The sequence below is a fragment of the Mustela nigripes genome, chromosome 14 (assembly GCF_022355385.1).
Source record: "Mustela nigripes isolate SB6536 chromosome 14, MUSNIG.SB6536, whole genome shotgun sequence".
NCBI classification, from domain to species: domain Eukaryota; kingdom Metazoa; phylum Chordata; class Mammalia; order Carnivora; family Mustelidae; genus Mustela; species Mustela nigripes.
In genome coordinates, this window is record NC_081570.1 from 106,121,609 (window position 1) to 106,146,326 (window position 24,718).

The 24,718-nt window shown below is 48.8% G+C and overlaps 4 protein-coding genes across 7 annotated transcripts in view; 3 read left to right on the forward strand and 1 right to left on the reverse strand.

Moving 5' to 3' along the window:
• The first annotated feature begins 228 nt into the window (after positions 1–228).
• Positions 229–8,493, forward strand: BNIPL (BCL2 interacting protein like). Its single transcript, XM_059376085.1, has 10 exons — positions 229–358; positions 1,193–1,288; positions 1,724–1,788; positions 2,245–2,469; positions 5,287–5,469; positions 5,641–5,743; positions 6,031–6,162; positions 6,954–7,040; positions 7,228–7,326; positions 7,775–8,493. Exons 1-10 carry the CDS (start codon positions 315–317, stop codon positions 7,809–7,811), a joined length of 1,071 nt encoding a protein of 356 aa, XP_059232068.1. The 5' UTR covers positions 229–314; the 3' UTR covers positions 7,812–8,493.
• A 130-nt stretch (positions 8,494–8,623) lies between these two features.
• On the forward strand, positions 8,624–13,207 carry C14H1orf56 (chromosome 14 C1orf56 homolog). The gene is made up of 2 exons (XM_059376086.1): positions 8,624–9,730; positions 10,487–13,207. Exons 1-2 carry the CDS (start codon positions 8,729–8,731, stop codon positions 10,505–10,507), a joined length of 1,023 nt encoding a protein of 340 aa, XP_059232069.1. The 5' UTR covers positions 8,624–8,728; the 3' UTR covers positions 10,508–13,207.
• Positions 11,045–19,316, reverse strand: CDC42SE1 (CDC42 small effector 1). The gene is made up of 5 exons (XM_059376092.1): positions 19,178–19,316; positions 15,276–15,587; positions 14,627–14,737; positions 13,625–13,713; positions 11,045–13,337 (listed from the first exon to the last, which is right to left on the reverse strand). Exons 2-4 carry the CDS (start codon positions 15,327–15,329, stop codon positions 13,639–13,641), a joined length of 240 nt encoding a protein of 79 aa, XP_059232075.1. The 5' UTR covers positions 15,330–15,587; positions 19,178–19,316; the 3' UTR covers positions 11,045–13,337; positions 13,625–13,638.
• The window catches only part of MLLT11 (MLLT11 transcription factor 7 cofactor), an 8,113-nt gene continuing 1,861 nt past the window's right edge, over positions 18,467–24,718 (forward strand). Inside the window, exons 1-2 of one of the 4 annotated variants that reach the window (XM_059376088.1) lie at positions 18,467–18,901; positions 20,256–20,330. The gene's annotated coding sequence lies outside the window, so the exon portion shown is untranslated. Of the gene's footprint in view, positions 18,902–19,319; positions 19,409–19,741; positions 19,804–20,071; positions 20,331–24,718 lie in introns of those variants that run through there. The other 3 variants (XM_059376089.1, XM_059376091.1, XM_059376087.1) reach the window with 3 other exon arrangements.

Below are 24,718 nucleotides of genomic sequence, written 5' to 3' on the forward strand. Positions count from 1 at the left end.
GAAGAGAAAACAAATTGCCTTCCTCAACTCCCCTAAGACAAGACACTTTAGAAAATGTCCTCTCTTCCCTAAAACCCGCCCCCACATAGGCAGGGTTTTCTTTTGGGCAAACCTGCTGCTTGGGAAGGGAAAAGAAGGGAGGTGGCAAAACCTGTTTGAAGGTAAGGTTACCTCCCTTCCACACCTCGCTCCTCCTTGGAGGCAAGAGCAACAACAGTGAGACAGAGAAAAAGGACACAGAAGTGCTGGGGAGCTGGGACAAGGAGCTCCCAGACAGCTGCAAAGTGGCTGAGGGAGGCAGGAAGACCCTGAAGATGGGAACCACACAAGAAGCGGGAGAAAAGACGTTAGACCTTGGGTAAGTAAGATCTGGCTCACTTGACTGGAAACGAGCTACGAATAGTCTTGAGGGACTTTGCCACCATCGAGCTCTGACCAAGGCAATTCTCTGCTTCCTGGAAGAGACATGACTGCAAGAGGGCAAATCTGCAGGGAAGGGGTAGTTTGCGGCTCTAGGCAGGAAATGGGGAGCTGGGGGGTTTCAGATTAGTTCCCTATTGTTTTGTTTTTAAAGGAAACTTACCTATTTCATGTCTATAAAACTACCCCTTGTTGTCTGCTTTCTCACACCCACTCCCCAGAATGGCCCTCTGGAACGCTGATCTAGAAAGAAATTTTAGGTCCCAGTACTCCTTCCCAGCAAATCACTCTCACTCTTCCTCCTTACCGTCTTCCCCGACCTGTCTGTCTCTGTCGTGGTTTTCCCTGACCACTCCCCAGCTGGTGGAGGAAAAGGCAGGCTTAATGAGGTACTGTCTTCCCCAACTCTGCCTAGTGACAGCTGGGCAGGTCGGTCAGGTTCCAGCCAGGTGAATTGGGGACTGTCTCTACCCACTCTGTGTAGGTGGAGCAATGCCATAGAGGTTAATAGGCTTAGCTCTACGTGTCCCATCTTTCCTCCCATCTTCCCTTGGCTCCTAAACCCCACTGGAGGGTTCATCTGTCTCCAGGTAGTGGTGGGTGTGGTAGGGGTATCTGTCCAGGAGACAAGAGCCCACGTCTTTTTTTGGGCCTATGCTCTGCTCCGTACCTTCATTACTCTTCATTCCAGTGTCTCCTACCTACAAACCAGCTCCCTTAAGACACGGCCTAGTTTGTCTCATGATCATCCCTTCCCCCGGGGGTCTTGTAGGGCCGGGGAGAATGCCGAGGCAGCGCACCCAGCGGCATCCCTGAGACTTGGGGAACTGGAGCCGAAGGAGGAGTGGCAGGATGAAGAATTCCCCAGGTAAGGACTGGAGGGATGCTCCTGAATGGAAGGTGGGAATGATAAATTAGGACTTGAAGGAAGGATGGGTTAAAAGAAGGCAGAGGCAGTAAGATTGGTAAGATTTTATCAGGGCTGGTGCCGGGTGGCTCAGTCAGTGGAGCGTCTGACTCTTGTTTTTGGCTCAGGTGGCGATCTCAGAGTCAGGGGATCAAGCCCTGCCTTGGGCTCTGCACTCAGCAGGGAGTCTGCTTCCCTTCTTTCTCTCCCTTAGTGCTCCCTGCCCTCCCACCCCCAAACCCCAGTCCCCACAGCTTGTGTACTCTCTCTCTCAAATAAACAAATCTTTTAAAAAAAAAAAAAAAGTCATATCTTGGTGAAAGGATTGATAAATTGATACCTGGCTTGATTCATTTAACCTGCATTTCTGCCCCCCTTGTAATCTTTCCCCTCTAGATTTCTTCCTGAAGAAGCCGACCCTTCTGAAGGTTCTGATGATCCTGAGAGAGTTTCACAGGCAGGTAGGTAAATTTGAATCTAGGCCACAAGTTCTTGATGCTCGGCCAGTGCAGGGCTGTGCTGCCCTCGCCCCGTTGGGGTTCCACTGCTTCTTTCCCAAATAGCCCCCGTGGAAGTTTGTTTGTTTTTGTTTGTTTGTTTGTTGTTTTTTCATTTATTAGACAGAGATTATAAATAGGCAGAGAGGCAGGCAGAGAGGGAGAGAGGGGAAGCAGGTTCCCTGCCAAGCAGAGAGCCCAATGCGAGACTGATCCCAGGACCCTGGGATCATGACCTGAGCTGAAGGCAGAGGCTTTAACCCACGGAGCCACCCAGGTACTCCCTGCCACCACCCCCCCCCCCCCCCGCAATGGAAGTTCTTTAAAATTCACCCCATATATCACTATCATATGCAGGAATTCCTAACTCCCCTGCCAACACAGACGTTTCTATTCTTTTCTCCCCTATCCCAACCCCAGGTACACCCAGCACTTTAGCCCTGTGTGGCCCACGCCCCATGCGGAAGCGTCTTTCTGCCCCAGAGTTGCAACTGAATCTGACTAAGGGCATTGGAGGCGATGGAACTTCTCCCACAAACTCTGTACCTTCCTCTCCTGATGGTAGTTCTGACCTGGAGGTAGATGAATTGGAGACACCTTCAGACTCCGAGCAGCTGGACAGTGGACATGAATTTGAATGGGAAGGTGGGCAAGAAACCTGAGGCCTGCGCTGGTAAAAGTAGAAGCTAGAGTTAAAGAAGCTCAGGGTGGATTTTATGGGACTAAAGTTAGAAACAATTAGGTGGGGACCAAGTGGTAAGGTCAGCAAAATTAATTTCCTCAGAATGGAAAGGTAGAGTCTGTAGATCCAGTGTGAGAGTAGTCAGTAGAGGGGTGGGAAGGGTCCTTGGTTAAGGAAGCTTTCACTGAGTGACTGTGATCTGCTATTACTGATCGAGAACCGAGTTATAAGGAAGATTGTCCTACCCTCAGGGAGTTCTCTGTTTAATAAGAAATTAACACATATACAAGTAAGTGTAGTTGAAGATTATGGTCTACATACCTATAGGGATGTATGCAGGGGTAAGGACAAGGTCAGTTCTGCCTGAGAGGCATTAGGAAAGACTTCACAAAAGAGGTGATTCTGAGCTGGTCTTTAGGTAGCTGGGGAGGCATTCTAGGTAGAAGCATCAACTTGGGTAGGAGTATGGCTTGTTGGACATGTTGGGGAGTTCAAAGTATTAAGCATGACTATTTTAATATTAAGGGAAACTTTGTTTCTTCTCTATTCACAACGCTTCTGACACCAAATGTATGAGTTTTACCCACACCAACCAATTCTCCACTTTTCTAGATGTCAACAGGGTATCCTAGAGTTCACCTGTGATGCTTGACTGGAGTTAGTACAGACCTCCCAGGTTTGCCACAAGATTGCCCTCGACTTCAGACAGCAATCACATGTCCAAGCTGTTACCTGAGCTTCTGAATGAGCTCAAATGGGCTTCTGAATGGTGGTAGGAGTCAAATCATGGGGATTACCACACTGAGTAGTTTAGATTTTATCCTGTAGGCAATGAAAAAATCACTGAATAGTTTTATTTATTTATTTACTTACTTATTTAATTTGTTTTTTATTGTTAACATATAAGGTGTTATTTGCTTCAGAGGTACAGGTCTCTGATTCATTACACAATTCACAGTGCTTACCACAACACATACCCTCCCCAGTGTCCATCATTTAGCTACCCTATCCCTCCCCACCCCCACCAGCAGCCCTCAGTTTGTTTCCTGAGATTAAGAGTCTCTTATGGTTTGTCTCCCTTTCTAGTTTCATCTTGTTTCATTTTTTCCTCTCTTTTCCTATGATCCTCTGCCTTGTTTCACAAGTTCCACATATCAGTGAGATCATATGATAATTGTCTTTCTCTGATTGACTTATTTTGCTTAGCGTGATACCCTCTAGTTCCATCCACATCATTGCAAATGGCAGGGTTTCTTTTGTTTTGTTTTTTTGGTTTTTGGTGGCTGGTACATATATACCACATCTTCTTTATCCATTCATCTGTTATTGGACATCTGGACACTTTTCATAGTTTGGCTATTGTGGACATTGCTATTAAAAACACTGGGGTGCAGGTGCCCCTTTGGATCACTACATTTATATTTTTGGGGTAAATACCCAGTAGTGCAGTTGTTGAGTCGTAGGGTAGCCACTGAATGGTTTTGATCAAGGGAGTATCATGATCAGATTTAATGGCTCTAAAGAGGTTGGAAACAACCAAAAGGTCTGTCAGTAGAGTATTAATTCTTACATGGTGTATCCATGTTATAGAATACTTTTTTTAAATTTTTTTTTAAAATATTTTATTTTTTGACAAACAGTAGTAGGCGAGTAGGCAGAGAGGCCGGCAGAGAGAGAGAGGAGGAAGCAGGCTCCCTGCTGAGCAGAGCCCGATGGGGGGCTCAATCCCAGGACCCTGAGATCATGACCTGAGCCAGAGGCAGAGGCTTTAACCCACTGAGCCACCCAGGCGCCCCAGAATACTTTTTTTTTCTTTTTTAAGATTTTTCTTTTTTAAGTGATCTCTACACCCAACATGGGGCTTGAACTCACAACCCCACCATCAATGGTCAGTGTTGCATGCTCAACCAACTGAGCCAAACAGACAACCATTTTCTAAGATGAGGCAGCTGTTTCCATTGCTATGGAAGGATCATGCAGAATTAGTGAGTATGGTATATTGCCATTTGAGTAGGAAAGGTAGGGTAGAAAACAAAGCTTGCTCTATCTGTAGGATAGAGGGTGAAATGGAGTAAACAGACTAAAGACATGGAAACCAGTCAGGAGGCTAGCACTAAGGCCAGATGAGAAAGGCTAAGAACCTGAATCAGGACGTAGTAGTAGAGAGAATGATAAGAGAATATAGTGGAGATAATATAGAAGAAGATTTGGAGTCCAGTTGGCTGACAGAGAAGAAAATCTTTGATAATATCAGTTTTCTTTCTCAGCCACCTAGATGGATGGAGTCATTCATCCAGAAAGGAAATATGGGAGAGAGGAGGAAGAGAAGGAGTATGAATTACACTTGGGTCTGGTGGCTTGGAGAGGACAGAAAGACACAAACTAAAGGTGTCCACTCTGAGCATTTAGGGACATGGGTTAGAGGGGCAAATTTGGAATCATCACCTTATTGGTGGTTATTGAAGACATGGGAACAGAGGATTTCACCCAAGGAAAGGCACAAGAAATAAGGAAGAATCTAGAAAAAAACTAATACTGGCAAGGGTCATGGACCTACCATAGTGCAGGGTTACCTCAAGGCCGGTGTCTAGCGAAAAAGTGAGGATTGTGAGTCAGAGGAAAGAGAAACCAGCAAGGCACTGGACAAACTAGCGCTGGAATCCTAGAAAAAAAAAAAACTGAGGAATGAGAGGTTAGAGCAATCCACTCTAGAAACCTGGGGAAGTCAGAAGATACTGAAGGTCTGTACTATGCCTTACTGACCCTTCCCTCTCTTTCAGATGACCTGCCCCGGGCAGAAGGTCTGGGGGCCAGTGAGGCAGTGGAAAGGCTGGGCCGGGGTTGTGTGTGGGATGTGGCTGGAGAAGATGGTCGTCACTGGAGGGTGTTCCGGACAGGAATGCGGGAGCAAAGAGTGGACATGACTGTCATTGAGCTCTATAAGAAAGTCCTCTCTCATGGAGGTAATTGCTCAGATATGTGGCAGGGAAAGACCTGCGACTTCCTGAATAGAACACTGAAGTTGGAAACTCAGTCCCTGGGTTTAAAATCCTCAGAGTCCTTCAAGCTAAACAGATGTACTGTCTGTCATACCTAGTTGTTGACTGAATGAATTTTCCCTCTGTCCTCTCCAGGTTACCATGGTGATGGCCTCAACGCGGTTATCGTCTTCTCTTCCTGTTACCTACCCAGCAGCAGCATCCCCAACTACACCTATGTCATGGAACACTTGTTCAGGTAAGGTGGAAGTCCTGAAGGGCTCCAGGGGGGATGTTAAGGAGGGAAAAGTGAAAAAGAACCCCCTGGGATGCCTGGATGGCTCAGTTGGTTGAGTGTCTGCCTTTGGCTCGGGTCCTGATCTTGGGGCCCTGGGATCAAGCCTCACCTCATTGGGCTCCCTGCTTGGGGGAGATCCTGCTTCTCCCTCTCCCTCTGCTGCTCCCCCTGCTTGTCCCTCTCGCTCCCCAAACCCCAAGCATGTACCTCCCCTGACAGTTGTTGTACCTCCCCTCCCTGCCCCCCAGGTATATGGTGGGAACTCTGGAGCTACTGGTCGCTGAAAATTACCTGCTTGTTCACTTGAGTGGAGGCACGAGTAGGGCCCAGGTCCCACCTCTGGGCTGGATGCGCCAGTGTTACCGCGCTCTCGACCGGCGGTGAGCCACGAGGGCAAGAGGGCCACAACTACGCCTTCTCTTTCCCTCTTTCCGTTCTTTCCTCTTCCCTTTAGTCCCTTTCTCTTTTCCTTGTCTCTCTCCAACCCTTTCCAGGCCTCTCCTGTCTTCTGTGCTCTCAGAGTTAGGGAAACCTGGTTTCAGATCTTGTCTCTATCATTTACCTGCTGTATCATTTGCCTTGGACCAGTCACTTAACTTCCCTGGGACTCGGTTTTCTTCTCTGCATAATGGCAATGATGATAGCTTTGCCACTGGCCATGTGTGAAAATCCAATAAATCGAGGTGGCATACCCCTTCCTTTTCTCCCCGTCTTGCCAATTAATTTATTGCCCAGGCCGCCATTTTCTGCTTCTGTCCGCCTTCTATACCTGACCCATATGGCTTTGTTCCCCGAGATGTTCCTTTTCCCTTTTTCTTTCCCCCATCTTCCCTTTGCTCACTTTTCTAGCTCATTTCTTTTTTGTTTTTGGTGTCCCGGTCCTGGGAGCCATGGGAAAAGGGGAGTAGCCAAGAATTTCTGCGAGGGTGGGGCACAGGAGGGAGATGGGACAGAAGGATTCTGACAAGAGGAATGCCTAAAAATGAGGAGCACAAAGGGCTAAACATAATGGGTGGAGCTCAGATTAGAGGCCAAGGAGGGGGGACTAGACCCCACTGCCGGAGAAATATAGAAACCGCAGATGTGAAGGAAGTTAAAGCATAGAACGTAGCCCCACCTGCTCTTCCAGCAAAAGGTAGAAGAGTAGAATGATCTCTTTCCTATTCTTCAGGCTCCGGAAGAACCTGCGTGCCCTGGTGGTTGTCCATGCCACCTGGTACGTGAAGACATTCCTGGCACTGCTGCGGCCCTTCATCAGGTACCAGCTCTGAGGACAAGGATGTCTTCTCTCCCATTTTCAAAATCAAGATGAAGAAGATTTTTCCCCAGCCTGGCTCTTTCTAGCCTTAACCACGCTCTGCTTGTTACATTGCCCTTTGTAAGGATCTCCAGGAACCCTCTTCCCAGTACAACACACAACCTGGTTTATCCTCCTCTCTTTTCAGCTCCAAGTTTACAAGAAAGATCCGTTTTCTGAACAGCCTGGGAGAGCTGGCCCAACTCATCTCCTTGGATCAGGTTCACATCCCTGAAGCTGTCAGACAGTGAGTCCCGAGCTTGAGGAGAAAAGTTTGGGGTGGGATGTATAAAGCCAGTTCCAGCTTTCTTAATGCCTTGGGGGAGATGCAGAGGAACGAAAAGATAGGGGCCCTGCTTCTAGATGCTTTCTTCTGTGCCCACCCAGAGAAGAAATTAAGGCCTGCATCCAACAAGAACAAAGGGAAAAAAAAATACACACAAAACTATACATATAAGTGCTGAGGCATCAGAGAATAAAGGAATATTCACAGCACAGAACTTAGTCGTAGAAGTTAAGAAGTCAAGAAGGGCAGCAAAGCAGAGAAAATACCCAGTGGGGAGGGCCTAAGGGACAAAGGAGCCTGAGGACCACCAGTTCAAGCACCCAATCTTTTGACTCTTCCAATTCCTGGCTTCTGTCCCCAAACCAGTGACTAAAACCCAGGTCCTACTTTTTTTGTTTTTCTCTCCTAGGCTGGATCGGGAGCTCCATGGCTCACGAGGGACCTAGAGGAAGAAAAGAATCAAGGGCCTTAGAACCAAGCAAAGATTAATCTGCCTATGCTCTAACCCTGAAACATCTGGGCTGTTCCCTAAAACACCTCCTCCTCAACCCCAGTACCACAGGACCTTCACATTTCCCTGGGGTCTCATTCTTCTCATGACGGTGCCTTCAAAGCAAGGCTCCAAAGTCTGGAACCTCATTTGCCCAGTGATCATCAGTTCAGCTATAGGGGTGTATGTAGTGGCATCTTGTAGGGGAATGGGGAAGGCTGCGGGGTTTGGTTCTGCTTCGGCTGCAGAACCTTGGGCAAATATAACCGCATTTCTCTGAGTGTCCTTTTCCTCCCCTGTAAGTGGAGGTGCTGAGACCCTTTCCACCCGGGGCATGCTAGCAGTCTGTTAAGCTCTGTAAGAGGTGGAGGGGAGGCCAGGGCTTAACTCACTGCGCAGCCTACTGGGAACCGGGAGTCAGCTCCCTAAACCTGGAAGAACGGCAGCTCCCTTCTTTGTCACAGCTGTTGCCTGTGGGTCGGGGAAGGAGTGCTTTCAAAACTTGTACTTTTGTCCTCTTTAGTAAATTCCGATCCGTAGCGGCTAATAAACTGCGATGCGAGGTTTAAGCCCGGTTCCGAGAAGTGCCCTACTTGCCCAGGCCCGTAGCATCACAATGCGTCGGTCGGTTCTGGCACGGCGTTCTGGCCGCAGTGGTTCCTCGGTTTTTGATCTCAGCCCTGGGAGCTGCTCCGCTAGGGCGGGGGAGGGGGGGGGAGGGGCGTGGCACGCGCATACGAGGCCCCCTCTTCCCTCCCCATCCGCAGGGCGCGGTTCAAACGACCCAGCGTCGCGAGCGGAAGGGAGGGAGAGAAGGTAGGAGTCCCGGCCTCCCTCGCTGGCCTCCCTCTCAGCCGCACACCGGCCGGCCCCATGGTCCCCGCCGCCGGCGCGCTGCTCTGGGCCCTGCTGCTGAGTCTGGGGCCCCGGGCGGCGGGGGCCCAAGGCCTGACTTCCACCGAGACCCAGCGGGTCAGTTTCCGCCTCGGGGTCCCTATGTCCCGCCACTACCGGACCACCCTCCGGACCGGTGGCCCCAGGAGGATGAAGGTAACAATGGAGGATGAGGATGACGTCGGGGCCACTGTCGAGCGCCTAGCAGGCCCGGCTGCTGCGGAGCTCTTGGCCTCCACGGTGGCCACAGGCGTAAGCAAGTCGATTGTGTCGTCGGCCGAGGAGGATGAGTCTTTGGAAGAGGGGGTTGTGATTAACGCCAGAAAGAATAACATCACTGCAGCGTCTTTCAGCAGGGGTTACAATACAGCGAGGGTGCCCAGCTCGAAGTTTAAAGCAAATACCCAGGAGAAGGAGATCAGGATATCTACAGACGTGCCAGCCAACACCTGGCAGCCTACTGGGGGGGAAATACAGCACCCTGACAGTACCATGAGCCAGTGGTCCACGGCCGGGTCCACCCCAAACCGGTGGCAGCAGCCCTCCCACACGGCCATGCCCCCTCCCGAGGATCTGCGGTTGGTGCTGATGCCCTGGGGCCCGTGGCATTGCCACTGCCGGTCAGGCACCATGAGTCGGACCCGGTCTGGGAAGCTGCAGGGCCTTTCTGGGCGCCTTCGAGTTGGGGCACTAAACCAACTCCGTACAGAGCATCGGCCGTGTACTTATGAGAAATGTCCATGCAACCGGCTTCGGGAGGAGTGCCCTCTGGACTCCAGTCTCTGCTCTGACACCAGTTGTACCACTCAGACCACCACCACTCCCACAACCCCTCTCAGCTCTAGAATCAGACCTACGCCCTTCCTCTTCTTTGGCCCCAGCCCCAGCCCCAGCCCAGCCCTTGCTTTTTGGAGACGGGTCAGGATCGGGCTGGAGGATATTTGGAACAGTCTGTCTGCAGTGTTCACAGAGATGGAACCAGTAAGTGTTTGCATGAAGTGTTACTTACCTAGTTTCCCCGCTGATGTGTAATATACTGGTTACTCACATCGTTGGCTGCTGATGCCACCTATTTCTTGAGCAACTGTGGGTTGGTTAATGGGCAACATGTACTGCTGGTCATGGGAGGATTATGGCCCAAATTATGAGAATTATAGCTGTATCAACAATTCTTGATGCTGATCATAGATATGGAAGATATTAATAGTTCTCAGCTTATTAATAGTTTAATAGTAACAACATCCAGTATTTGCGGTCTTACTATGTACTCTTTACCTGGATCAATCCTCACAATGCTGTGAGGTGTAATTATCCCCACTTCACAGAAGGAATGGGGTTTTACAAAGCTAGTAAATGACAGTCACAACAGGATTGTTTGACACTAGTGCTGATGTCCCTGACCACCACTATCCCAAAGGACTCCTGGGATTATTTCCAGCAATTTCAGAATTCTTCAGGAAGGATAGTCCTCTGCCTTTCTCAGTTGACAGGATTTCAGGAACTTTGGGGAGAAGGGAAGGACAATAAAATAGTATATGTGGTCTGTCATTTTGCTAGTTTTTATCTTTCTCCTTGGGTATCCAATACCGTTAATTCAGTATAAAAAGGCAGCATAAATGGGGCAGTGGTGTTGAGGGAATGAGGGCTTCTGGGGAGGGAGACGAAGCAAGGAAGGGAAAAGAATATAGATATAGTTGTAATATTTTCCCTTTTTCTCTATTTTGTTTCCTCACCCAGCTAGAGAAAAACCGCAGGTAATGGCCACTTCATCTGCAAGAGGTTTCAGCATCTCAACCTATCCACCCTTTTTGATCCCAGCACCCACTGGATATTTTTAGTACAGAAAAAACTAGAAAAAAAATTGTTTGGTCTTGTGTCTTTTTACAGAGGTATCTGAGGTGGAGACCAGAAATCTCTTGAACCGTAAAACTGAACTGTGTAACCAGCAGCATTGGGCCTGATCCCTCCCCTTGTCCCCCAGCATATTTTATACCCCCCTCCATAATGTTGATGTTCCTCCTCTGCTTCATTTCCAAAGTCATTTTTAAACAAGTGATTGTTTAAAGACTTGAAAAATCTCAGATAAATGCCAAGAGGAGGGAACAGGAAGAATAAGGAGTTGAGCCCTTGGAAGATATTGGTGGTCTTCTCCTTGCCTTCACAATACTCGGCCTTCTGTCCTTGCAAAGGGCGAAGATGGCACAGAATTCCACGTCAGCTACTTTTTAGCAGTTACCTTCATCAACTGTATTTATCCTTTGAACCCAAACATGCCTGTAGTGATTACTCTGTGACTACTTTGCTTAAACATTTTTTATTTGAAAAATGTATTTAAAAGTCCAACACATTTTTAATATAAATTATGACTCTCAAACCCTTTGCCATCACTCTTAAATACAGTTCAAGTGATGGTAGCATACACGTTAGAAAAGGTAGCTAAAGGCAAGAAAATACCAAAGACTATGGCCAAAGAAGAGGCATTAGGATAAGGCGGTAGATCGTGGTGACCAGAGTCCATGAGTCCCCCATCCTCCTCCCCTATGACCCCTTCAGATTGAATATAACCCTCAGGTTATTAAGCTACTTTAGGACAACCTATGAGCTACTTTCAGAACAACTAGCTACACTGGAACAGAGTAAATTGGGAATGTATGACCAATCTTAGACCCTGAAAAGTGGCAGGAAATACACTGAAATTGGAACAAAATCAGAACCTGTCACTACAGGTAGGGCAAACTGGATGGATGGTAGACTCAGCAGAGTGGATCCTAGTTCCCACCTTCCTGACACCCTCACCATCAAATAGGATGCTTCTTGTTGCTGAGCTAATGAGAGACCCCCATCCTCTCAGTCAAGAGCCGGCAGGAGCTCACCGGTCTCGTTCTGCCTTTCTAACCACTCCGAGGTAAGGGGCCAGAAGAAAAAAAACACCTGAGAAAACAAACTGCCTAAAGACCCTCCTCCTGCTCTATTTTCCCACCTAACACAGACTCTTCAGCCAGGTGGGGAGTGGGACCTGGTCTTCAGACAAAACTCCCTGAGTCTTAATTTGTGTCTGGTTCTAGGACTAGAGCACAGAAATGGAGCTTAACGTTTGCAGAGGATAAACTTGGGTGTCTATGGCTCTCCTTTTTTCTCCCTCCCTTCCCCAATCTCCCCATGCTCAGTTCATGCCTCCACACTTCAGGAACCCCTCCTCCAGAGAAGAATGGAGAACAGTACAATCCACCAGAGACATGAACCCATGCAAAGCACAAGCAACACATCAAATAAAGGGCTGTTTTCAACATTGTGTGCGGCCCTAGTAAGCCTACTTTGCAAGAGGGCCTGGTTCCTCATGGCTCAGGCTTAGGGTGAATGATGGGATGAGCGTAGGGTGGGGAAGACACTTTGGAGAGAAATACCTGGACTCTCGAGCAGTGGTTCTCACTTAGGGGTGATTTTGCCTCCTAGGAGACATTTGGCAATACCCGGGGACATTTTTGGCTGTCATAACTAGGACAGACACCCTACTGAACGTCCTATAATGCGCAGGACAGTCCCCCATTACAAAGAATTATCCAACCCAAATGTCAAGAAGAGCCGAGGTTGAGAATCCTTGGAATCTGGAGGTTTCTCTGCTCCCATGCGGTGAGGATCTAACATCCCTAACCTCACAGATTGTTTTCAACCTACCACGCCTCTCATCCTCAATGGTTAGGATATACATTCTCAGACATGCCTCTTAGTTTTGCAGCATTCTGAGTTTCTCTCCAGATCCCTCTTCCTCCTCACCTGAGCCAGCAGGGAGATTGGCAGAGGGCAGGCCAGGTCCCTAAGACTTAAATGGGATCCCATCAGGTTAAGACCCACTTCTTACCTTAGCTTTCATTCAGTGGGAAACAATAAGGTTCCTAATGGGGGTAGGGCTGAAGGCAGAGGTAGTAGAAAGAGGGGGGTAATTAAGAGAACTCAAATTAAACTTTTAATTAATTTAAAAAGATGTTGGAGAACTCACAATGCTGCAGAAACAGGGTCAGAGGCCTCCTGGAGAAAGAGCTGGTAGTGGCAGAGAGAAATCGAGCTTAAGTTTTGGGACCTAAAGAGAAAGAATATATAGACTAGGCAGTGGTCACCCTCCTACCCCCTGCTTGATGTCTGTTTCAGTTCATTCCAGGAGGAAAATGGAGAAGGGCAGGGAGGTAAGGAGCTTCTCGGCAAAGCCGGCTTCAGCTTTGGTAATCTCACCCACCTACCCCATTTAAGGAGTTCCAGGTTAAGAGTTTAAAAACAGATGGCACCTAGACCGTCATTCAGGAGAAGGGAATGCCTTCCAGGTTCCCAGAAAACTCCTATCTCAGATCTGAGAGTGTCCAGGGCTTCAGCTGAGCTCCTCTGGCCAACCAGTAGTCATTTGGTCAGTCCTGCTGCCTTGAGCCCATCTCCAGGAGGGGCTAGAGCCAGAGGGAAGAGAGGGAGTCCAGCCCCCAAGCCTTCTGAGGCACTAATAGGCAAAAAGGGAAAACAGGGGCCCTGGGGTCACTGGTTCGAGGAGGGGGCACCATCTCTTCTGGGCTGGACACGGAGCAGAGGCTTCAGACAGCAGAGCCTGATTAAAAAAGAAATTGAAGGAAGATAAGTCTCAAGGAAAACTGAGGCAGTCAGGGAGAAGGCACCACCTAGCACAGACTCTAGACTATTTCCAGGGTGTTCTTCTCTTGATTTCTGTCTGTACCTCCCTCTCTCTCTGCCTTTCTACATCCGAAATTCTTGACCCCTCCATTCTTATTCATTCTTCCTCCTCTCACCTCCCACTCTGGCAGAGATCAGGGTTCCGAGGTAAGGCATCAGGATGCTGACAGGGGCTGGAGGTACTGAACAGGTTTCTCTACTCACCGTTTCTATTGGAGCTACAATCCCCTAGAATTGCTCCATGGCCTGTCTCGGTTTCCCTTGGATCTCATCTGCTCCTGAACTGCACCTGTCTGTGAAAAAGCACATGGGAGACCCTCACCCCAAGTCCAGGTATCACACAAGCAATCTCCCCTGTGCCCTCCATGAAGAGGCTCACCCCATCTCCCTGGCAATAAAGTCAATTTGAAAAGGTTAAAACCAACAGCCATTCTTCCAAGGAAGTCTCCAAGTCTCCCTTCATACTGACTCTCATGAGAGTGAGATAAAATGGGTCTTTGAATACTAAGACCTCTCATGAAGGACTCTCATATTTTTCTGAGTTTTGCAATCAGTGAAAAGCCTCCTTCACTATGTCCGGGCCCATTTCCCTTGTGTTGAGAGCAGAAGAGAGTTATCTGGCGTTATTTAGAACAGGAGTATGCAGCCTTCTTCCTGCCTCAACACACCCAGCCATGATATAACTTACTATGGCACTGGAATAGCAGTTCTTTTTTTTTTTAAAGATTTTATTCATTCACTTGACAGAAATCACAAGTAGGCAGAGAGGCAGGCAGAGAGAGCGAGGAGGAAGCAGGCTCCCCGCTGAGCAGAGAGCCCGATGTGGGGCTCGATCCCAGGACCCTGGGACCATGACCTGAGCTGAAGGCAGAGGCTTTAACCCACTGAGCCACCCAGGCGCCCTGGAATAGCAGTTCTTAATTAACAGAAGGGTTTGGGTTGTTGGCAAAAGCCCTCCAAATAACTCCTGGGTCATATATATTCCCCATCCTGATGATGAACAATCTGCTAAGTGTAAAAATAAGGGAGCCTAGGCCAGAGACCTGAAATGCCAGGTCTCAGGTTTGTGCAGCTGGTGGCCAGGACTAGAATCCTAGCTTCTTACTTCCCCACCGGGTATTTACCATGTCCCCAGCCCACACTTCAGCAAAAGGGAAAGGCTCTAGGCCACAATCCCATATCACTCTCTCCTCATTCTCTCATTACCATGGCAAGTCCATCTCCGGCCCCCATCTCCCCAGAGCCAATGTGAGTCAGGTGGACAAAATTCATTGGTTCCCCAATCATGGTCCGGTCAATTCGTCTCCTTTTCTTCTTCTGTTTAGAGAAGACAGGGGGGAGTTAGGTCTGCAACTGGAAGAAGGGAATAGAGTCCTGAAAATCACTATAGGGGTAGAGCTAAGGGCCCAACGGGCAAGGGTATGTGGCATCACAACAAAGAAATCACTAGAGTATGAAAGCCAATAACATATAGACAGAAAGGACATAGGGAGGGTGGTGAGGACAGGGGCCTGCAGAGGGAATACTAGACAAAGAAAGGACATATCCAAGTCACCTCTGGCTGATGAGGAAACAATGGGAAAAACTGACAGGTATTAAGCTCCACCTACAACCCCTGCCCAAGTCAGAATGGACAAAAACAGGAAGTGATAGCTAGGACAATTCACTTCCTCCATCACACAGTCCCCCTTGATTCCAAGTACACACCTGCCTGGCCAGAGAGACTATCCTGACGGAGAGGGAAGCAAGCAGCGTGCCTTCTAGGCACCAGATCGTAGGTGGTGTGTCTGCCTCACAGGCCCGGGTAACTAGATTCTTTGTGCACCAGGGTGGGGGTCGGGGCTGGGGGACTCACCGGCTGGGGTTTCTCTACCACACAGCAACCCAATTTATGCCAAAATTCACTCATGTTCCCTGATGGTTCCAGTTTCACTCCTCTGCCTGAGGCCCCAGAGGGCTCTTGCTCTGGTGCCTTGACTGCCCACTCTTCCGTCCCTTCAGGTGTGACAACAGCCTTTGTCTACTCAGCCGCACGGGTCTGGAGACAGCAGTGTCCAAGGTACCCTTGGCTGGGCAGGGAGGGTCAGCGTCTCAGACTGAGGGTCAGCAGGGCCAGGCCAGGCTGAGCAAGCAGGCACAAGGTTATGTCTTCCTCAGACGCAGAACCCTGGATGAGCAGAAAGTGAAGAGAAAAGAAAGTTAGTGAGAAATCCCACCTCTACCATGTCTCCCTCCTTGCCAAGCTTCCTGATGAGGCCAGATCTTCTCATTCTCCCTTGAAGGCCCAAGTCCTGCACCCAACACTAACCCCTCTAAACAGAAGGACCTCCCAGTTTGACTCCCAGAGAAAGAAAAGAATCAGAAGGGCACCAAGGGCTAGAGGCGCTGCAGCTGCTGGAACCAAGGGAGAGGAAGGGGACAGAAGCATTTAGGGTGAGGATGGGAGAGGCCAAAGGCTAGTGGCAGAAATGAGCACAGTTTGGGGGTGCTACAAGCCCCACGTTCCTTCTCCCTGGGTTTAGGGCAGAAAGGGAGGGGCAATTAAGTGACTTTGAAGAGGAAATGGTGGTTTTTCGTTCTCACAAACAAGACCTCCGCCCTTGTCCCTCCCTTTTTCCTTACCTTACCCTGAACATCTAGATTTTCTTTAAGACTGAGACCTTGACTGCCAGGTTGTGGGTGACTAACTGCAGCAGTTTGGACCTCAAAAAAGACTTTTCCTACACTGAGGAATTTCTTCCCTCTACACTGAGGAATTTCTTCCCTCTCGATTCCCTGACCTTGCTCCTTCTCATTTCCCTCAGCTGAGATCCAACCTCTGTCCCAGAAGTCACCGAACAGTTCCTTGAGATCCTTCCTGAAGGCTGTCTGCAGCTTGTTTATCTGTGTCCTGTGTGTGCACTCTGGTGGCACAGCCATTTCTGTGCATGTGTGTCTGGTACAGACCATTTGCACACTGGTTGTAGGTACGTGTACTTGGTGTCACTGTTCCACGAGGAATCTTTTTCCAGCCTCCCCACCCTCTTCACATGTCCTATCGTGCCACTCTGCTCTGCCCCAGGCCCCATAAGGCCCAGGCCTCCCCACCTGCCTCCTCCCCTCATGCTGGAACCTGTTCTTTCCTCCCTTCTCACCACTTCCATTCCCAAGCTTCATCAGCCAACCAGACACAAGGAACTTTATAACAGCATTAGTGTCCAAGGAAGAACTTCCTCCCCTTTTCCTCACTGCCAGCCAGGGGAGGGCCCATCTGGGTTTCCTCTGTGCTCACTGCACTTCCCCAGGCCTATGATATAGGCAACCTCAAAGATTCCCAACAGGGCGGGGCGCCTGGGTGGCTCATTGGGTTAAAGCCTCTGCCTTTGGCCTAAGTCATGATCCCAGGGTCCTGGGATCGAGCCCCGCATCGGGCTCTCTGCTTAGTGGGGAGCCTGCTTCCTCCTCTCTCTCTCTGCCTGCCTCTCTGCCTACTTGTGATCTCTGTCTGTCAAGTAAATAATTAAAAATCTTACCAAAAAAAAAAAAAAAAATCCCAACAGGGCAGTTTCACAATTACACTCCAGCATGAACAGAAATCTCGAGGCCTCCTTTCCAGGCCTGGAACCCCAATGCTCTGACATCCTAAACTCATCTAAGAACTGACAGGACTTTTTTTTAATAACCCTGGGATGAGATCACAGGCACACTAAGATAGAGCCTGAAGGGGAGAGAAGAACCCAGAAGCCTCGGCCTCGGCTTACTCCCCTTCCTACCACTGGAGGGGAGGAGTAATGAGACAGGGCGGAAGTCAGAACACAGCTGTCCAGAGAGGGGAGCTGTGGTCAGTGGGGAAGTCAGTCAGTCAGTCACAGGGTTTGTCGCAAACCCTGTGGCAGCTGGTAAGGGTTGCAGGCAGGGGAATGAAGAAAACAATGAAGAATCAGAGGAAACCCCCAATACCACCAGACAGACTGTACAGACTATGGACTCTCTCCTAACAGCCGTTCTGAACAAAGCTCAGTGGACAGAAGTGGAGGGTGGGAGGGGAGAGGAGAGAAAAGAGGAGAGGAGAGGGGAGAGGAGAGGGAAGGAAAGGGGCAGTGGAGGGAACAAGGACGTTTCTGTTCCCTTTCCAGGGACCTAGCCAGAGCTGGGTGGAGGGAAAGTCTATGTGGGACTTGGCACGAAAGGGCCAGTGATGATGAGAAGTGACCAAGAAATTCCATTCCCTATGACATAGAACATAAGGGTCTCTGAAACTTGGCAGTGGGGTCAGAGCTGGAGAAGACTGGGCAGGGTGAATGTGGGCGGTGGGGGGGAGACAGGGCCAGAAAAGGAAGTAAGAGGGCGCCTGGGTGGCTCAGTGGGTTAAAGCCTCTGCCTTGGGCTCAGGTCATGATCCCGGGGTCCTGGGATCAAGCCCCGCATTGGGCTCTCTGCTCAGCGGGGAGCCTGCTTCCTCCTCCCTTTCTCTCTGCCTGCCTCTCTGCCTACTTGTGATCTCTGTCAAATAAAATAAATAAAATCTTTAAAAAAAAAAAAAAAAAGAAAGAAAAGGAAGTAAGAGCCACTCTCCTCTTTACAAATATCTAGAGAAGAGCGGGTTGAGGAAAAATGAAGTCCTGAGCTGGTAAGCGCAGGAAGAAGAGGCACCCAAATTCAATGCCCACTATTTTAGGGCCCCCCACCCCCAGGGGAGGGGGAGGGGAAGGGGCTGCGAAAATAGCAGGAGGAATCAGGATTGGACTACATAAGGCCTTATCCTGACAGACAAGTAGCACTGAGAACTGGGCCAGAGTCCCAAACAGGAAGGGTGAAATAGGGAGCTAGGAGACACCAAGGTCACACTGGGGCTTAGGGAGTGAGCAGGAGGAGGGATGGGAGAAAGGTTCCAGAGAGGAAGGATGTACAGAGGTAGTTCCCGGGTCCTGTCCTAGCCTGAAACCGGTTTTCCCGGTCCCGCTGCCTTCAGCCTCAAGGCCTCCAACCCGCTGCCCGACAAGCCTTCACAAGAAGCAGCTGGAGAAAGAGAAAGAGAAAGAGAATTGAGAGAACAGAGTGGGCAACTCTGGCTCCAAGCCCAGGGCTGCAGCTGGTTCCTTGTAGAGACCTCCAGACGTGGAGGGGTGCTGAGGGGCAACAGAGAAGTAGGCGGAGACGCACTTTTCAGTCAACTGACAGGCATCTGCCCCAGCACCAACTCTGTCCTCCCCCGACAAGAAAGGTCTTGCGGGGTTGGGGGTGGGGGGAGGCACATACGAGCAAACAGGTAGGCCCTAAGCTCCCTCCCCAGCAGATTCAGTCCCACAGACTCCATTTCTGCCCACTCCCCAACTCTACCCAGAAATCCTCCGCTCCTCCCAAAGCTGAATCAGGACTGGGATCTCGCTGTGAATTTTTCGGATTCTGTCACAGTCTTCCGTGGTTGCTTCGGGCTCAGACTCAGCCCTTCCAGGACCCAACTGGGCTTGCTCTGTCCGGCCCACGCCACCACGGAGTTCGGTGAGTCTCGAGGAGAACTTCTCCCCCTCTCGCCTCCCCGCGCCGCCCCCCCCAGCACCCCGACACCCCAGTCCCTTCCTGCCCTCGACTCTACAGCGGCCTGGGCCTGAGCAGCACACGAACGGTGGAGGGGACGGAGACTGTGTCTCGGGGAGCGCACCCCTTCTCCCAACGACCCAGCATCTCGGCGGCCCCGGCCTCCTTCCTCCCCCACCCCCAGCATCCGGTGCGCCTCCGCCCCGAAGCACAGGCCGGGCACCAGGGCCCGAGTCTCACCTGCGGCGGTCTCACCAGCAGCGCTCCGGCACCGAGGCGTGCAGCTGCGGCGGGTGGGGGGGCTCCGGCGTCGGGCCCTCCAGTGTGGGCTTCCCGGCCTGGCTCCGCAGCGCGGCGGGGGAGCCCAGGGCGGGCCGGCAGAGGTGGGGCTGGCTCAGGGCGGAAACGGCGGCGACGCGATTACGAAACCCGTCCGGACCGGAGCTGGGCGCACTGCTCCCCGCTGGACTGGTGAGGCATTGCACCGCGCGGGGCAGTGGGAGGGCCTGGCAGCCCCCGACGGCCGCCGCCCCTGCTGCACGGACTGGGGACTTGGAGCCTACGAGGGGGCTTTCTCCTGAGCCGGACCCCGGAGTTGCGCGGTCCGCAGTAGCACGTCCCCTTTGCGCGCCAGGCCTTGCGGGGCAAAACCAATAGAAGCCCCCCTCCGACCCCCCGGAGCCAGCCAAGTTGAGAGATTCGCGGGGGCACCCCCCAACATACACACACACACACACACACACACACACACACACACCACCCCCCCACCCCCCCTCCACCCGCCCAGTTCTCTCGTGCTCTACCCAAAGTGGAACGGGGCTAGGTTTACTCATTGTGAGGGTGCGGAGGCGAGCCGCCAGAGGAGGGTAGGGATTGGAGGAAGGGGTGGAGGGTTTTTCTGATTCTCAAAAATAAAACACTTCGTAACTTGAAATCCTTAAATTGGGGAATAAGGGGACACTCCTTTATTGTTATCTAGAGCTAAGCTTTTTAATCCATAATCCTAAAATTAGGGGACAATTAACTGCTCATTCATTGCACCCCAGTCAGCATGGGGGTGCTGTAAGAGCTCGGGAATAATTGTGCCGACCAATAAGCCTACGGAGATGCTTTAATCCTTTCTCCCTCCCTAAAGTGTTCTGGAACCTATCATTTGAATTAGCCGAGTCAGGCAAGGAGGGGGCGGGGAGTCCTTCCGCCCTTCTGAGGAGGGGCTGCATTGCAGGGGGAGACTGAACAGATAGACTCAGCCACGGAAGAGGGAGAGGGAGTGAGAAGACAAAGCCGTCAAAGCCCCAACAGCTTTCTTTTTCTCCAGCCCAGAGCAGACGCCGGAGCCCCCCCGAGGTACTCCTTCCATCTTTGGAACACACTAGTAATTCACTGATAACAGGTAAATTAATTGAGGGAATGGGGGCAAGGGGTTGCAAAGATAGAAGAGTAGCTGCTTCTGGTTAGGTTGAAGACCCTAAATAAGGATAAGGTTGGGACAACTCAAGAGGAGAGAAGGGGGCGCTATGAACAATGAATGGTTTTTTGGTCCCCTTGTTATATCTCTTTGCTAAGATCTCCATCCTTGCCTTCTAATCCACAGACATTAATTTCTAACAATATACATGTAGCTATCACTTCTCAGCATTTATTTCAAGTATCTATTTTCCTATAATCTGTCTTATGTATTTTATTATCCTCGGTTGTTATCTGTATCTTTTTCAAGCTATAATTTTTTGATTAATGTTTAACGTTTTTTGTGTTTTTTGATGAATCCCTAGTCTTCTGTTTTGCTCTAACCTGTACTTCCCCATATTTACTTTTTTTTTTCCCCATCGTGTTCCATTGTGTGTCTACCTTCACCCCAAACTGATTTGTCTCCATAGGAGGGAATTTGCGAGAAGGGATGAGATAATATTGAAAGTAATCCCCACCTCTCTTTTAACAGTCTCCCGCTCCCTGTAACAAACCTTTGCTCCAAAGAAAGAGGCAGCTTGAAGTAGGAAGGTGGGGGCCTTTGTGTTGTGTTGGAGAATTGCCTGATCCCATTTTGAAAACAGTACATCCCACAAAAGGTGCATATGGTCCCAGATTCTGGAAAGGATTATTTGCAGCTCATTGGGAGTAGATGAGGGAAGGACATGACCAACAGGAAAATCCAAGACCAGAATGAGGCAAATATAATGAGATGCCAGAGAGCTTCCATCCCCTCCAACCACCATCCCTTGTCCTCCTCCCTACCCCCCCTTAAGGTGGCAGCATGACACAGCAAGGCCCTGTTGGGCAGGCCTTGGATTCCCACAGAGGGTCTAGACAAAGGGTATTTGGGTGTGTCTGTGTGGCTCAGAGTGTGTCTTTTTATACTATACATTTGCTAATCATGTATCTCTAAGAATAGATGGTGATATTTAGAAATCACCTTTGCCTAAAATATCTGGCTAATTTAAAATGAAGGACAGTTAGACGTATTTATTGAGTGTATATTGTGGTCCAAGCCCTTTAAGGGATGTAAAGAAAGATGAGGTATGTATGGGTGGAGAACATTTGGGGAGGGGAAGAGAAAGCTTACTGGAAAGGGACCTCTTGCAAAATTTGGAAATTAAATCCATACTATATTAAATACCAAAAGTTCATTACTAATGAATGTAATGTAATGTAGATGGTGCTTTGTTTAAATTTTCTGTGTAGTCAGTGTTCTTGACTTGATTTTAAATGCCATACATGCTTGTGTGAGTGTCTTTCTAGAATGCATTTGTACCCTCTGTACAGTCTCTGAGTCAAGGCATAGCCAGAGATTTTAGGTCTTGTGACTTAATGCTTCATAGAATTTCCTTTAGCATTTTTTAATTTGCAAGATACACTCTGCCAGACATTCAGGGATTGTTCGGACACTTTTTATATATACTCTGTTTTAAGAAAAGGAGTTATTTGTCAAAGAGCTTTTTCCCTGTCTCAGATTCTAGCTTGCTCTCTACTGCCTTTTTTGCATTTTCATCATTCAGATCAGAGTCACAGGGAACATTCGACACCTAATCCACTAAATATCTGTTTTTCAGGAACCAAAACAATTCTTGCAAGTTTTGACAATATTGGTATAGGATTATATAAAACTGTGGGTAACTATCTATTCACAGTACAGCAAAAAAAGACCAGATTGGGAATGAGACCTGGGTCCAACTGCCTAGAAGGCTTCAGAAGTCCTACTAGATGATTTCTCACATTCTTTCTTTCTTTCTAAATATACACTATGTTATAGCACAGAATATATTTATTTTATTTATTCCTTTTTGAAAGTAATCTCTACATCTAACATGGGGCTCAAACTCATAACCCCAAGATCAAGAGTCACACAGTTCAACGACTGAGCCAGCCAGGCACTCCTAACACGTTTCCTAGTTTTAAAATTGTATGTTCTTTCCCACCTCCATGATTCTATTTTTTAAAGAATGTACATGCGGGGGCACCTGGGTGGCTCAGTGGGTTAAAGCCTCTGCCTTTGGCTCAGGTCATGATCCCAGGGTCTTGCTCAGCAGGGAGCCTGCTTCTCTTCAGGCCTCTCTGCCTGCTTGCGATCTCTGTCTGTCCAATAAATAAATAAAATCTTTAAAAAAAAAGAAAAAGAATGTACATGTACCCAGCATTTATACTGAGCTTGCTCTGGAGGGGACTGGTAAGGGAGGGGATATTAAAAAAAAGCCAGCAAGATAGGCAAATAACTGGTAATCTTGGGGAGGGGGGAAGAAAGGAAGGAACGAAAGAAAGGAGGGAGGGAAGAAGGAAGGAAAGAAAGAAAAGAAAAAGGAAAAGAAAAGAAATCAGAAAAAACAAGGGGAAAAAAATCCCTGTGGTCAGTCTGTAGTCAGTAACACTGACGATTCCTGAGGTTTGCATCTTGGAATCTCCGTAGTCCCAGACTGAAGCCTGGAGTTGGTAGGCTGAGAGATACAACCATTTTTTGTAGCTCCCTTTCTGTACATGTCTCTGCAAATTACTGTGGAGATGATCAGAGCTGAATAGCATAGAATGATGACCTCACCTTTCTAACATGCTCCCCCACCCTGTTCCAGTCCCCACATAACCCTCCTTCTAAGCAGCTTCTCTGCTGAGTAATGCTCAGTTCCCAGGGTTTATTTTGGAGCCTAAACGTCAGAAGAGAAAGAGCAATTGACAATTGACTTTTAACATTAAAAACATCCTAGTCTGCCTACTCTCCAGTCCTGAAGCCCCTATAATCACACATAACCATGCTCTAGATTAAGGCTTTCTTTTTTGGCCCTAGTTGAGATGGTTCACATTATCTGGGGTTATAGAATTTCTGTAGTATAGTGGTTATCATGTTCACCTAACATTTTATGGAGGCAGTTGGGAACCTATTTAAGGCCACTATTTTTGAGCCTCAAGGTCTGGTAGGAGCCAATGGAGTGCGTTGGGAGGAAGGCCTTTTCAAACGGGGGTTCTATTTTTGGAGGCAATGGAATGTTCTTTCTATTTCTTTGGGAACATTTCAGCTAAGGCTTTGGCCCTTTCCCTTGTAACCAGTAACCAGCAGGGGGAAGGAGATATAATAGTCATATAACATCAGGGTGTGGGTGGAATGAGCAGAAAAGGTGATAGGAGCACTCCTTAAAACACGGAAAAGTATCTAATTCTGAAGAGGGACTTTTCTCCTTCCAATCTAAGCTCTTACTCTCCTCACCTGAGATTTCCAATCCATTTGCTCTCAGGTATAATCTAGCATTGGGATCAGAGAAAAAAAGGTCTTGTTAGAGCATGGGAAAATTCTTTTAGTACCTGGGTTTTGTTTTGAAGGAGAGGTAGGCTAGAGAGAAATAGAGACTATTAGGGCTTATCTGTGGGCTAATAGGTGGGGGGTGGCAAGGTATGGATTGTATAAAATGGAGAAAATTAATCAGCAGCCTTGAATGTCTTATTGTGTGCAAAGCCCAGCACTTGTGAAGAAGGTGTAAAGTCGACTGGTTTTTACGTTTAGGGAAACTCTGTTTCTTGAAGGAGAGAGACTATCCCTATTCAAGACACATAACAGTGATCTGTAGCCCCCAAACTGGTAATAGGTAAAACTATACAGGGTGTTGGTGGAGATGCTGGAAGATACAGAATAGAGAGAGCTGAGTAAGTTTAAGGATGTTCTCCTGGAAAAGTTGAGTTTATAGCAGGGTTTAGAAGGCAGGGAGGAAAACAGAAAGCAGAAATATCATGGAAGCCCTTTTTAGAGGTACCTATTAAGCCAAAATCAGGAAAAAGTCAAGGATTTACTAATATAAGGATTTTGGGGAAAGATTCCTCTAAGGACTTGAATTCCTAGGGAATTCTAGGGACTCTTCCAGTAGTCTTGAAACTTGGGTACTTATTTTAAGACGGAGAGTAGAGGAGCTTCTAGGTTGGTGAAAACATGTGGAGACGTGGGAGAGCAGTGCACCTGGGGAGGGCATGGAAGCTCTGCACCCTTTCCCTATACCCCTGGCCTTGTGCATCTCTTCCATCTGCTGTTCTTGGTTATAGTCTTTTATAATAAATTGGGAATCTAGTAAATTAAAACAACAACAACAAAAAAATGGGAGAATAGAGTAAAAAAGCAGAGAGTAGAGAAAGTTAAGCAAGACAGGAATGAGCATAACTAGTAGAGAATGTGCTACTGCTAGGAAGATTGGGACCAGATTCTAGAAGGCCTTGAGAACCAGACCCAAATTGACTTGAAGAAGTAGGCAGTCTGGGACGCCTGGGTGGCTCAGTTGGTTAAGCAGCTGCCTTCAGCTCAGGTCATGATCCCAG